This window comes from Melanotaenia boesemani, chromosome 3 (genome assembly GCF_017639745.1).
Source record: "Melanotaenia boesemani isolate fMelBoe1 chromosome 3, fMelBoe1.pri, whole genome shotgun sequence".
In the NCBI taxonomy this organism is placed as follows: domain Eukaryota; kingdom Metazoa; phylum Chordata; class Actinopteri; order Atheriniformes; family Melanotaeniidae; genus Melanotaenia; species Melanotaenia boesemani.
The window spans coordinates 38,727,719-38,741,109 of NC_055684.1; the positions used below are offsets into that span (position 1 = coordinate 38,727,719).

Sequence of the window (13,391 nt, forward strand, 5' to 3'; positions counted from 1 at the left end):
TTTGATCCTCGTTCCTCAACCCCCAGTGCTGCTGGCTCACCAGTGAGCTGCATGCATGTGTATTTGTGTGACAGGGGTTTGGATTGTTTCTTTCGCAGTGGTGCGGTTGCCTTGTAGAACAGCAGTGTCAGAAACAGAGGCCCGATAGAAGTGGGTGGGGGGCTGGTACAAAGAGCTGTTCTAGTGGAACTATGGAGGAAAATAGTTCATGCTGCATTGGGATTTCCTGCCTTTGCCCTGGCTAGCCACCCCCCTCTCATGCCTGTCTTCCCGCTCTGTTTTTGACGCCCTTCAGCTGTATAGAAAGTGCTCAGACAATATTTCAGCTTTAGATGACTGAAGCAGCTCAGTTGATGAGAAAGACCTCAGTATTTGTGGGGGAATAGATTCAGTGTTGATCCACACTTTTGAAATCAGGCTCCATTTTGTGTTTAGATAAGTTGTCGCATGGACCTGCAGAATACCTGAAATAAGTCCTCTGATCTGTTATTGTCCACAGCTGGAATATACATTGAGGGACACCCGCCCTGAGATTAAAAGACAGCCACATTGCTGCTTGTGTTAAATATGGTAAGGACAGGTGCGTCTCCATTTGGCAGCTCCCAGACATATCGCTTGGGTGTTAAAGAGGAGGTGGATGTGGGATATGAGGGTCTGGGTTTAAAACTTCTCTTCCAGGGCTTTGATCTGGAAGTGTCAGCAGCCGAACTGGGAGGCGGGGGGTGGTGGGGGGGCATGTGTCACTCATTAGCAGTGTGGTGAGAGTGTGCTGGCTAGCAGGTTCTGTAGAGCAGTGTGGAGAGGATGCTGTGAAAATGGCCGCTCATGGGTTGTTCCTGCTAATAAATCCTGGGGCTGGCGTCAAGAGCCGGGGGTGGGAAGCTAAAAATAAACCCTGGAGGAGAGCATCAGAGCTTACTCTAATAACTGCCTATGATGTGCTGAGCATCGTTTCCATTGCTCTTTGTGGCGCACACATTTATGCTAAGCTGATAGCACAGGAAGCTGAATAGACGATCTCATTGAAAAGCTCCGCTGCCAGCATTTGCTGTCTTGGGAGAGAGGGGAAATGGAAACCAGATGTCTGAGATCCACCATGAATATGTCAAAGCTCTAAGACTATGTCAGTTCCTCCTTGTCCTATTGGTGGACAGAAACTTTTCTGCGATGTCATCAGTTATGTCTGTAATACTCCCTCCCTGTGGACATCTCATACAGTCTTGGCTGCAGCTTAGACTTGGAGACTCTGGGAAAAAGGCTTCGCTGTTCCAGAAGATGATCATTTTCTGTATTCCTTAGGTTCCAGACCTCACCACATTCCTCAAATTTCAGGGTAACTTCCCATATCCCAGGGCTCAGCCGGGTGGCAAATCTCTCAGCACTCCTTTGTGGATAGATTGCTTTCTCTCACTTGAGAAAATAACAAGCTATAGAGTAATGACTTAACAAGCATCAGGATAATGGTTTCAACATGTGTAGGACTGTGTGCATGTGTCTCTGTGCGTGCATAGATTTTTGACTGTGCATGTGCTTAGCTAGCTGGCCTGTGTGTGTCTATTGTTTGGGAACTGGCTGTGCGGAATCAACTGTTTCTCTGCTCGCTTGGCGAGGTTGTTTGAAAGCCCTGGTGCAGGTCTGGAGGCTCACAGTCTTTGGGGAATGAGGAGCCACTGGTGTGTCACAATGACAGGACAGCTTGGGGGTGTCAGTGGGAGGGTTGGGTGTTTTCCATCATAACCAGCTGCTGCTCAGGCCTCCCACACAGACAACAGCTTCTCAGAGTGCATGACTGTATGTTCACCTACATCTTTCTGTTTGTATCTGATGATGGTGGAAAAGCAGCACTGAAGGCTGATTAATGACAACATGACACCCAGTGTGTTTAGACTGTGTGTGAGAGTGTGTATGAAGGTGTTGTTGATGTTTACTATCTTAAGGAGTGTTGTACATCTGTTTCCTGTGGACACTAACTCAAGTTTTTAACTTTACTTTGATCTCTGGGACAAATGGGAAGCCTTGGACACTTAACTCCTCCACAGTGACAAATAAAACGCTTCATTCTGCTTCAAATGCCTTCCAGCCGCTGAGCCTATGTCACTGTTCATGGGAAATGACATACTTACACACAATACCATGACTCAATTAGCAATCCTGATCCTGTCAACACATTTAGCATGATCCGGCTTGTCCATGCAGATAGCGCTCCCTTTCACACTCATCTTTATAAATTTCAATAAATCCAAACCTTTAAAAAAAACAGAAGAAAAAGCAGTTTCCCAGCCGCACTGGATGATGCTGTTTACACACGGTTACACTGACATGTCCTGACAGGCAAGCTACATTACATTACCTGTTTCATAACACTATTGCGAGGCCTCAGGCAGCATCTCAACGACGTCTTGCACCTTGTCTGGGAAACTATGCTCAGGTGCATTCCACTGGATATGCAGGTGACAGTTGTCAGGTGGAAAAGACTCTTAAAGAGCTTATGTTTAGTTAATTTTCATGTTCATAATGTAGTTTTGTGTTCAGGGCCAAGCTAGACCTTTATACATGGAGTGGCCAGGGGGTGGTCAAGACTTTATCAGGGGGGGCATGTACTAATGAAATTATTGTGTTTCTCTCTTTCTAATGCCTAAATATCTCATTTCTCCTAATTTGTATATCTTCTTATACCAAACCAGACTGAGTCCAGTATGTATTTCTCCACATCTTAATGCTGTAGCTACTTTAAAATCAACTAGCAGCCTTGCTAGCCTCTTGGTGAAACTAAATGATGTGCTGGCCTAATCAGCGTTAAATAATGTGGATACTGAAGTTCTCTTATTCTCTCTTATTTCTCTCTTATTTGCAGTTTATTTTTAGCTCCAACAAAAAAGAAAGCTAAACAAAAAACAAAACAAACAAAAAAGCTGGGGAGTCCAATCAGTCACTGCCACCTTGGCAACCCTTCTAGCTCCATCCCTGTTTGGGTTGTTTATAAAAATATATTTACATTGTGTATCCTGCCTCTCACCTAGCAGCCGCTGGACAGACTCCAGACCCCTGCATCCCTGCATCGGAATTAGCAGGTATGGACAATGACTGGCTATCCATTTCTGCAGCACCAAATGATAAATAACTTTTAAGCTCAGATGCACCATCTGAAATACCTTCTACGACTAAGTAGTGGCACATTGCATCTGTATATTAGCAGGTCAAAGTACCAGTTAAAGAGAAAACAGGCAACTTCAGTGTCACACTAAAGATCTCTGTTCTTCCTTAATTCCTTTTAGTCTTGGAAAAAACACATTTGTTTTTGTTTTAAACCTTCACATATACCAGATTTGTGTCTCTTCTCTGTGTTTTTGTTTCTTTGATGAGGTTGATTCATATGTCGCTCTTATTTCATACATTACCAAGATTGCATGATTCTCCATTTCACAAGTGTATACTCTCAGACAACTCACAAAACCACATCCATACCCACTAATTCATCCACTTTCTCCTTCTTCGCCTCTGATCAGTCTTCTTCCCCATGGTGCCTTTTATGGCAGTAAAATGGCCTCTTCTTTGCATGTTAAAGAGCCTTCTGTGTAATAAGGTATAAATTGTTCATTCTAAAATAGTAAAAACAGCAATTCATTTACCGAAGACGTTTAATGTTATGAGAAGTTTTTCTTTTTCTTTTAGATCTTTGTAATGGTTACCCACCATTACCAAAACCCTAATCTACTTTTACTGATCAGCTAACTGGTTGAAATGATGGAGTGTAATGCAACCAGTCATTCTTTTTTTAATGTGTGCTAAAATAGCCAAAAAGTCAGGCATAACAATAATATTTTACAAGGTAATGTAGGAAAACACAGACTAAGTGAGAAGGGTTTCAGACAGTCCTGTGAATGGTGAGATGCTAAAATGGTAAACAAAGTGAAGCCTGCAAAGTATCAGCACGGTTACTGCATTCGTGGTAGCATGCTGATTTCAGCATTTATCCACACCTGTAAGCAGTCTCTCTGGTTGAGAAGACCATTTTATAATTTGTTGCCTTTATTTGTAATTTTGAGTCAGAGCAGTGTGTGTTTTGGCTTCTTTTGTGTCCAGCAGACACACCACTCATCATCTTGGGGAGATGCCACGCAAGAATTTGGGAGAAATGATTGTTAACAAAAAAAGCTAGGTCAGGCTACTCTGAGAATCTCTTGTTTCCTGTCCCAGGCTAAAAGTCAGGTTTATTTTCTCCCTCCAATCCCATCAGCTTCAGTGTGAGGCAATGCCCAGAAGGACGCACAGGAAAAGCAGAGCTCAGGCGCCATCCACTCTTCTACTCTCCCCCTTCTCTCCCTTCTTTCTCTCTGCTTTTCACTGGCATCGAGTCCACAGCAACACATGTCTCTGATCAAGTCCAGCCTGCGTCATCAGTTAGTAAACTCCAGGCTCCAGGAAAACCAACAGAGAGCACATTCATAGCCGGCGACCCTGTGACTGAGTGTGTGATTCATTACTCTTTAATATGCACCCTTACCCCATCCCCTAACCCACCCAACCACTTCTCCAATCCAGCCTTCGGGCAACTCCACAGCCTGATCAAATCCATCATTAAGCATACTTGCGGTGTTACCACTGTTGGTGTTATTTACCAGATGCAGGGTTTGTGTCTCTGTCCTGTTTGCAGCTCTGCAGAGAGGATTTAGCTCTGTTTTCTGTCTTTTATATCTGTACTCCCATCTTTATCGTGTCAAGAGTGACACAACAACGCCCAGGAAGATCTTGGTGAGAAAAAAACTCCCACCGCACATAGTCAAGGAAAAATATTGAGCCAAAATATTGAGACACTGAAAAGTGCTAATCTTAGTGGAGGAGGCTGACGGCGTAATAAATGAGGTGAGATGTGTTTTAGGAGTAAAGCATATCTACTGGATGGATGACTTTCTCTCAGTTCCTACAGACAGCTCCTTTTCCCACATGTCTAGGTTTTATTTTTGCGCTTGTCCACTGGAGGCCATGACGTGTTTGTAGAACCAGTGGTCCTCAGGTGACTGTCACAAGCATGACAAGCAGCTTGCGTCCATGCAGCGTTAAGGTTATGGCTCATTCTGAGCTGCAGCAAGCATCAGACTGAGCCCAGTCTGATGCTGAAGTGGGTGTCTGAAGGCTTTTCCTGGGAGAATTCTCTCCAGGTCTTGTGTGTCATGAGTGCAGGATGAGTTCTGTTTATGAGATGCTGACAGCTCCTTCCTGTCTCACAGACCGTGAGCCCTGACTGCTGCTGGACCGAAGGCCACTTTCTAGTCCCTGGCCACCCAGCTCCACCCCAAGAACTTGGCCTGAAACAGCAGCCATGGGTGGGACAGCTGAACGGGAGGGGGGATGGGACATGGCGCTGGCAGTGGTAAAGTGCAGCAGCAGAAGGAGCACTTCATCTCTGCAGCTCTTCAACCCAGGCCCACTTTTTTTTGGGAAAAGTAGGCCAATGTAAACTCCCACTTCCTGTCAGCCTTGTCTCCGAGGGGGAGAGATGATCCTCCTGCGAAGAGGGAAAAGGCTGCTGCTCTGAAGGGACCATCTCCACCTACCATACACACACATAAATAGAAATACAGCGGTGGATGCAGGCAGAGAGTGAGTGGGAGAGAGCAAGCGAGTGAGAGAGGAATACACAAACACAGTGGGGTTCAGGAATGTTAAACACATGCTTTATGGCATAAATAGCAGCCACTTTTGGTAAATTACAGTGAGTGCTCTGGCACTGTAAAGGACACAGCAGGAAAACGCTCTCAGATTTCAGATCCAGGCCCTCTGCTCTCCTCAAGGAACAAGCAATGGGAGCATTTGTGCTTTTAGTTCCATATAAAAATGATATAAACATTGCATTTCAACACTGACATAAATGAACTTCTACAGGCCAAATTAGCCTGCACTGCTTCTGGGGAAACACTGTCTATGTTAGAACAACACACGAAATCAAAGATGTTTAATTTATAAGCTGATGAGAAACTCATTATGACACTGTATGAACATGTTGGTGCTTTATTTTAGCTGTCTTTACTAACAGAGCTAACACCTTCGTCTCAGGATGTTAAAATTTACATCATTGAAAGAGTCCTGAGCTAACCTCAAACAGCTGAGCTTTTAAATGTCTTTTGTTATCCCATAGCATCTTCAGTAAAATAGATGGGAACATAAGGCCAAAACCCAACCAAGGACCCGAACTTTACTTCCATGTTGGGGCTCGTTTGTGTTAATGACAAATGTGCAACCTCCTTTGAAGTGTGTGAGGAGAGCTGTCTTAGCTGGTAGCTGTGAGCACATTTTCCTGAATCAAGAGGAAACCAGGAACGGTGCTGTGGAACAGCTTACGTCACTCTGCTCTGGCCCGGCTGGGCCTCAGCGCCCACGCACGCTGACCAACTGACTGACTAGTAGCCTGACTTACTGAGAGCGGAGGAGCCATGGGAACCTTCAGCTCCAGTCTGAACAGACTCTGACTCACTGTCTAGGAACAGGAGACTGTTGTGAAAATATACAAAGTGCAATAACTGGTTTATCCAACTAGTGAACAAATAAAAATTACAATTGACAGAACACTTTTGCACAAGCTCTCACTTAAATGATTTGCATTTTCGTGTGTTTGCACAATGGCGGTGAGAAGTAGATGGCAGGTGCAAACTGGAAGCAGGTGCATTCAGTTGTTCCTTTCCATCACGTGTGCTCACCTGCACATCTGCAATTCAGTTTCCTAACAATGGCCATCTCATTCCCCACCCCTAATTAAAAGATGGAAAGAAATTTCCCAGTTAATGATCAAACAGACCTTTATGAACCAACATCTCGACCGTTCCCCCTCCCCCATCACATCAAACTGCTGTCCAGCTTTTCTTTGTGTCAAGTAAATAACAGAGGTAGATTTAATAAACATAAATTACTTTATTGGATGAAAAGGTATCAGTTACGACACATACAGGAAATAGAAGTGAACACACAAGCATGGTACAAAATAAGGAAATAACACATCATCTGCACATTGCACTAAAAAAAAAAACAGCCATAAAAGGTTTAGGAAAAATTTTAAATTCATTTTTTGTACTGTCCATTCAAAAGGCTTCCATCACATGTTAGGCAACCATGTTTACATGGTGTAAACTGTAAAAATCTTTGGTCCCAGCCTTCTGCATAGAGCTCGATTCTGCTAATACTGGAATCAAATTTTAAAGCCACAGCTACTAAATGAGGTAAAAAACAAAACAAACAAAAAAGGCACATTTTGGTTGTGGAAGTAATACAATTTCAAGGCACATTCATTTAAGTTATATGGCTTTTGGCAGTAATATTAACACTGTGGTAACCTTGAGTGCATGGCTTTCATATTTGTCCGCATTTCATCGTCTTTGGAAAATAGCAGAACAGCTTTTCCTATCTCTGAAACTCATCAGATTAAAGAGAAGGCTTGGGTGTAGTCAAAACAGAGGCTTAAAATGATCCCCACTGGTGAAAAAAAGACTCTAACTGGTGCCATTCTTCTCTGATGACACGCTTCCTCTTTTTTCTTAAGCAAACCAAGGGCAGTGGAAGTCACCTGCTATCAAGCAGCGAAGGTCACGGCTGTGGCACCTGTTAGCACCTCGTCTATCTACACCACAGTACCAGGGACAGCTGTGTGTGCATTTGCTCTTGTGTGTGCGAGTGTGTGTGTTCTGTGACACGCCAAGAGATTTATCCCACCCACGCACCCCTACCTCTGAGCAGCTGTGTCTCGGCCGTGATCCTGAGCTGACCGGCACCAGGACAGACAGGAAAGGACACCTCTTACCCCAATGACTCCACAACACATTTGTTGTTTGGAATGGGCACAATAGCAACAAAGGGATTGATATGGAGTGAGTTTCTGCATTGTTCTGTTCAGTTCGGATTTGGTCCAGCCTCAAGACCTCGGTCAAGATTGGAAGAAGAAAAAAAAATCTGCTTCTCAGCCCTTTTATAATGGAAAAGAGAAGCTAAGAGGCTTGTAAAGTCAGATCCATAATGAGGATTGATTCCCTCCAGGTCTCTTAAATCAGACCATTTCATACTTTCTGGGGCCTTGCAGGTCCTAAACAGGCTTGCAGGGCTTGTGGAGACTCTCCAAAGCTATAAGTCCTCCACTGCTCTGAGCTCTTAGTCCCCTCTGTCTTGTTCACGACATCTCAGACTGCGGTAGAGCAGCAACCCGAGGAGCTGTGCTTTTGCAGAAGCGACATACGACTGAAGGTGCGAGAGCAGACGCCACATTGGTACTTCTTCACCTCGGCATGGGTCTGCAGATGAGCCCTCAAGTTGGAGCGGTCAGCAAAGGCCCGGTTGCAGTGGGGGCATGAAAACGGGCGCTCACCTGGGAGAACAGGGACAGAAACAAATCTTGTTTGACTCCACTGGAACCCCTTTTTAAATGCGACTACAGTCCACATACTAATACAGTGAGAGGCCTTAGAGTTCACAGGAACTTTCCATTGACACTTCATTCACACAGAGATGCAAACACACACACACACACACATTGTGAAGATAATGAGGAATCACATGGTTGGCTGGTGGGGTCAGAGCCTGACCGAATTAACATGATTCAATCAGAGGCAAATGAGATTAGTACGCTAACAAGTTGCTGCAGGTACTAAGTGCTCAGTGATAGCAGTGAGCCTTCAGGCATTCTTAAAATCTTTTGTCCCTCCTCCTTCCCTATTCTGCTGTCTCCTCCAGCAGCCGTGATAAGATAATTAGCCGACAAGTCATTGTTACAGGGGCATTAAACACAATGAGTGATCAATGCATACTGAGTCAACAGGGCTTCCCTGTGTGATAATGTCTGCTGATCAAGTGTTGAGTTCATCAGATTGATTATCATGCCCAAATGATGAGGCACTGACCTGCTGACTCACAACAACAGCAGCTCAAGAGAACAGCATGACGTCAATCCGTGCACTGATTTCTACATTTGTGAATTTATTTGTAAAGTTCTGCAGAGGTTTAAACATGTGTCATACCTGTGTGTGTGCGGATGTGGCCGCGCAGCAGCCATGGCCTGGAGAAAGCTTTTCCACAGGTGGTGCACACACAGGGCAGAGTGTGTGAGCGGATGTGCATCTTCAGAGCCCCTAAGCTGGTGTACTCTTTGGGACAGTGCTTGCAGAGGAACGCTGGCCTGGCTGCTGTGGCAGGGGTCTCCCTTTCTTCCTCCTCCTCTGGGGGACTGATGTGAGCCATAACGCCGGTGCATTTCATCCGCTGGCGAGGGGTGTATGTGTGCACAGGTTCGGGGCTGGGGGGGTCCGAGGTGCGGCCTTCATCTTCTTCGCCGCTGCTGCTGGCACTGCTGCTGAGGCTGGACGGGGAGCTGAGGTCCAGGGGAACTGAAGTGGCAGAGGGCTCTGACTGGGAGATGGGCAGGTAGAGGGCAGGAAGGACACCCAGGTCCCACACCAGACCTGTGGTAAGGCAGGTGGCAATGGAGGTGCTGTCTGCTGATGAGAGCTCAGCAAGTGGATACCTCTCCAAAGTGTCTGAGAATGAAAGTAAAGGAGAGTTAAGACATGTGGTCAGCACCAGTAAGAGCAAGAAATATATTTTATGGAATTAAAGAGCGATAAGAACAAATGGAACATGTGAAATTTATTTGAGATACTTTCAACACCTGCGCGCGCTCTATTTTGGATGGTAATTTGTCAAATTTTCTCAGCTTTGACTGAGCATAAAATAAGAGCCATATGGGAAAGTTCCACGGCCCGTTTCCTCCCACGTATTCACAAGGGCTTGTAACATGAATGGAGCTCTGTGTGCGTGCAGAAAGTGGGAACGTGCATCTAACGGGCCTCGACTTGATCGGGGAGTAGCCTGGATTAGAAAATGTTGCTTGGCTTGATTTAAAAAAATAAGAAAACAGGTGTTTTTTTCCCCCCCCCGACACTTACGCAAGACTTGCAGACACAATTATTTCAAGGAATAAACAACTTGGCGACTCACCATTCTGACATTCCAGTTCACTGTAGTTTGGTTTTTGTTTAGCGAAGTACTTTTTGACCAAGAAAGATCGAGGCATGGTCCTTTTTGCGCTGAAATATATGTGCGTAAAAGTAACCTGTGGTCACGACGCACAGTTTGTCCAAGGTGGAAATTTTCAGGTCTAATTGTAGTCCGCAAGTTCTTACGAGAAACAGGGAAATATCCTCCTGCAGTCCACAAGTTGGGGTGGACTTCAGCAACGAATGATATGTACAGCTTCGATGCAGAGAGACTAAATGCTGGCCTCTATTCTGAAATAGTCTGACACAGGCAGTGGGGGTGTGCTCGCCCTGAGGGCCCTCCCCACCTCGCATATCAGTGCTTAAGTGTTTAGGAAGAAGCCTTCGTGCTCGCACACTTTGCAACAACAAAAACATGAGCTTCACAGCTTTAATACGCTGGAATCCACAGAGCAAAGCTGGAAGAGCTGAATCATGGCTTTATGGAGAGAAATGTGTAAGTGGCACTATGTGGTCAAATGTGCTGAAGAAAGCTTTTATCATGGCCAATAATATAGGTATAAAAAATAAAATAATAATCGGCTAATACAATTTATAATCGACAAAATGTCTGTTTCACAGGTTCTGTTAAATACTTAGTCTGCTCAACATTTGTTTTGAAATGTATAAAAGGTATGTAAAATTACAGATTTTAGAACTGTGGCCGCTACTTCCTCCTAATTTCAAAGCCTATATATATATATATATATATATATATATATATATATATATATATATATATACACTCACTCACAATTTCACAATTTCAGTGGAGTAAATGCGACATCTGCTGGGGGATATTTATGTTCAGATCAGATCATGAAACACTGGGTGGTTCTGCTTGTAGAGCGCAAACGAGAAAGAACAATGTTCCAAACTTTTCCTTTTTCAAGCAGCATTTATTATAATAAATAAACTTTACAAAACCGGAAAGAGGCCCCGGGGAAGACCAAGGACACTCTGGACGGACTACATCTCTCGGCTGGCCTGAGAACGCCTCGGGATCCCTCCGGATGAGCTGGTGAATGTGGCCGGGGAGAGGGAAGTCTGGGTTTCCCTGCTTAGGCAGCTGCCCCCGCGACCCGACTCCGGACAAGGGCAGAAAATGGATGGATGGAAACTTAACACAAAAAGTAAAGAAACATGTTTCTAGTCAATTATTTCTCCCTTTTTAGAGTTTTATATATCGTTGGAAATACTAGTCACTCGTTCACCTTTACATTAAAGTACAGTTTGTAAGGACTTTGCTTCACTCTAAAGCATTTTAACAAACATCAATAGTATTTGTAGCTGACATATTAAAGTTCTGGTCATTGTAAGCCCATCATTTAGAATGTGCTTAGAATGAACAAAATCTGAAATACTATTTTTTCCAATAATTTTTATTCAATAATCATATTAAACGATGACAAAGAAAGAAAAAAATAAAATAAAACAAAAACTGACACCCATAAGATGAATTTAAATAAACTCACAAAGTACCATACATAAAAACTAAAGTCTATTTGAATGAATTTTAAGTGTTAACTAATAAATGATGGCTGTAGCATTAAAATGTACCGCATGTTTTTAATTTGTTTGGTTTTGTCGTCATTAAGATGCACACATATTCCACAGAGTACAAAAAAATAACCAGAAAGACACAAAAGGAGAAAAGCATAGGACTGACAATGAATGACTACATAATAAATCAATAAATAGAAAAAAATCATTTTAATAAAACATTTTGATAACACACCTGGGATAAAAAAAAAACTACATGGACAGGAAGCAGTGTTTTTAAGCATCACTGCCTACAGCAGCCCTGGTCCTGGAGGGCCAGTGTCCTGCAGGTTTTAGAAGTTTTTCTGCTGCAACACACCTGACTCAAGTCAATGGGAAATTAGCAGAGTCAGAGCCAGGTGTGTTGCAGCAGGGAAACTAAAAGCTAAACTTTTAAAACCTGCAGTACGCAGGTCCTCGGTGCTTAGGACTGAGGATCACAGGTCTATAGTAACACAGGCTCCGGAGGAAATTAGTGTGATGAATAAATTCAGGATCAAATTAGAAAAGCACACCAAGTGGAAGAATGTTTGGCTTTTGAAACAACGAGCTTTTAAGCGGGATTACAAGATAAAGCTTTGATCCAACAGCGCACGAGACTTTCTAAAGAGAAAAACACGAGCCAGCAGAATCCCGACCGATATCCAACTGAAATCTTTTGGTCTTGACCAGAGCCTTCGTTATACTCAGAGTTGCGACATCATTGACTTCGCTGTAAGAGCGGTCACGTGGGTCATGGAGCCAATAGTTCCAAACAAAGCCCGCGCTGCTGGACTAAGACCAACACACAGCAGCGATCGGATTACTGAGATTGAAAACTAAATAAACAAATACACGTTTTTCAGTGAATCCATTATTATGTTCATGTTGATTTACGTTATGATCGAGTCATGTCTGAGAATAGATTAAATAAGGGTAAACAGCACAATAATTTTATACATTTTTGGAGGGAAATATTCATCTCAACCAACAAGCTAGCATTTATTAAAGATCAGACATGATGGTCCTCATTAGCCTCTATATTTCTTACTGCTAACCTTACAATTACTTTAGTAAGGTTAAATGATCAGCTTGTTAGGGCGTTCTTTCAGAATCAGAATCAGAATCAGAATCAGATTAATCATCTATTAAAGCCAGCCGTGTGTAGCATGAAATGTCCCAGCAGTATGGACTTAAAGTCAAAGACACAATGCAGACAACACCGAACATCCCCTTCAGACAGGACCGGATTTATTTTTTTAACTTGAGTTAACAGTGTGCATGAGGAAATGATAGAAATAAACCTTGGGGAAGGAAAAATGACAAACTGATGGACGTCAGTGTTCCTGTCTGCTGCTCCTGAATAAAGATTTTTTAATTGACATTAGTGGCTAAATTAGCTACAGAACATAAATGTAGAACAGCTGCAACATGAGCTAATATCAATGAGTGTTACCAAAAAAGTGAACAAGTATGTGTGAAAAAGTAATGCAAGAGTAAAGAGGGAAGATAAAACAGTGATAGTGAATAGAGATGCACAGGGAATCGGTGAAATATAAGTTAATTAAGAATCAAATTTAGGTGATTATTAGTCAGTTATTGGTGCATGGAACATGGAAAACAAAGGGGACAAGGCAGTTTTAATAACTATGTAAATAAAATTTAATGGAGAAAAGCCAGTAGGCTCTGGATAATTCTATTCTACAGTCATTTAGCAGACGGTTTTATCCAAAGAAACTTACATTTGAGAGTAAGAACAACACAAGCATGAATTCAAACAAGATGGGACGTCATAATTAAAAGTGGTAGTCAGACTGCTTTGAGTCCAGTTGGACCAGGTGCTGTCATGTAGTGCTAGAG

At 43.3% G+C, this 13,391-nt stretch overlaps 1 protein-coding gene across 1 annotated transcript; it reads right to left on the reverse strand.

Annotated features, from left to right (window-relative positions):
• Positions 1-6,886: 6,886 nt before the first annotated feature.
• snai1a (snail family zinc finger 1a) lies at positions 6,887-10,262 on the reverse strand. The gene is made up of 3 exons (XM_041981693.1): positions 9,973-10,262; positions 8,997-9,512; positions 6,887-8,347 (listed from the first exon to the last, which is right to left on the reverse strand). The coding sequence occupies exons 1-3, from the start codon at positions 10,046-10,048 to the stop codon at positions 8,163-8,165; spliced, it is 777 nt and encodes a 258-aa protein (XP_041837627.1). The 5' UTR covers positions 10,049-10,262; the 3' UTR covers positions 6,887-8,162.
• Positions 10,263-13,391: the final 3,129 nt, after the last annotated feature.

Excerpts from the sequence above, each read along its gene's own strand:
- snai1a (XM_041981693.1), bottom strand. The coding sequence starts at position 10,048 with ATGCCTCGATCTTTCTTGGTCAAAAAGTACTTCGCTAAACAAAAACCA. Across the intron at positions 9,513-9,972 it reads TGAACTGGAATGTCAGAATG|ACACTTTGGAGAGGTATCCA; the intron begins GTGAGTCGCCAA and ends TTTCATTCTCAG. Across the intron at positions 8,348-8,996 it reads CCACATCCGCACACACACAG|GTGAGCGCCCGTTTTCATGC; the intron begins GTATGACACATG and ends CTGTTCTCCCAG.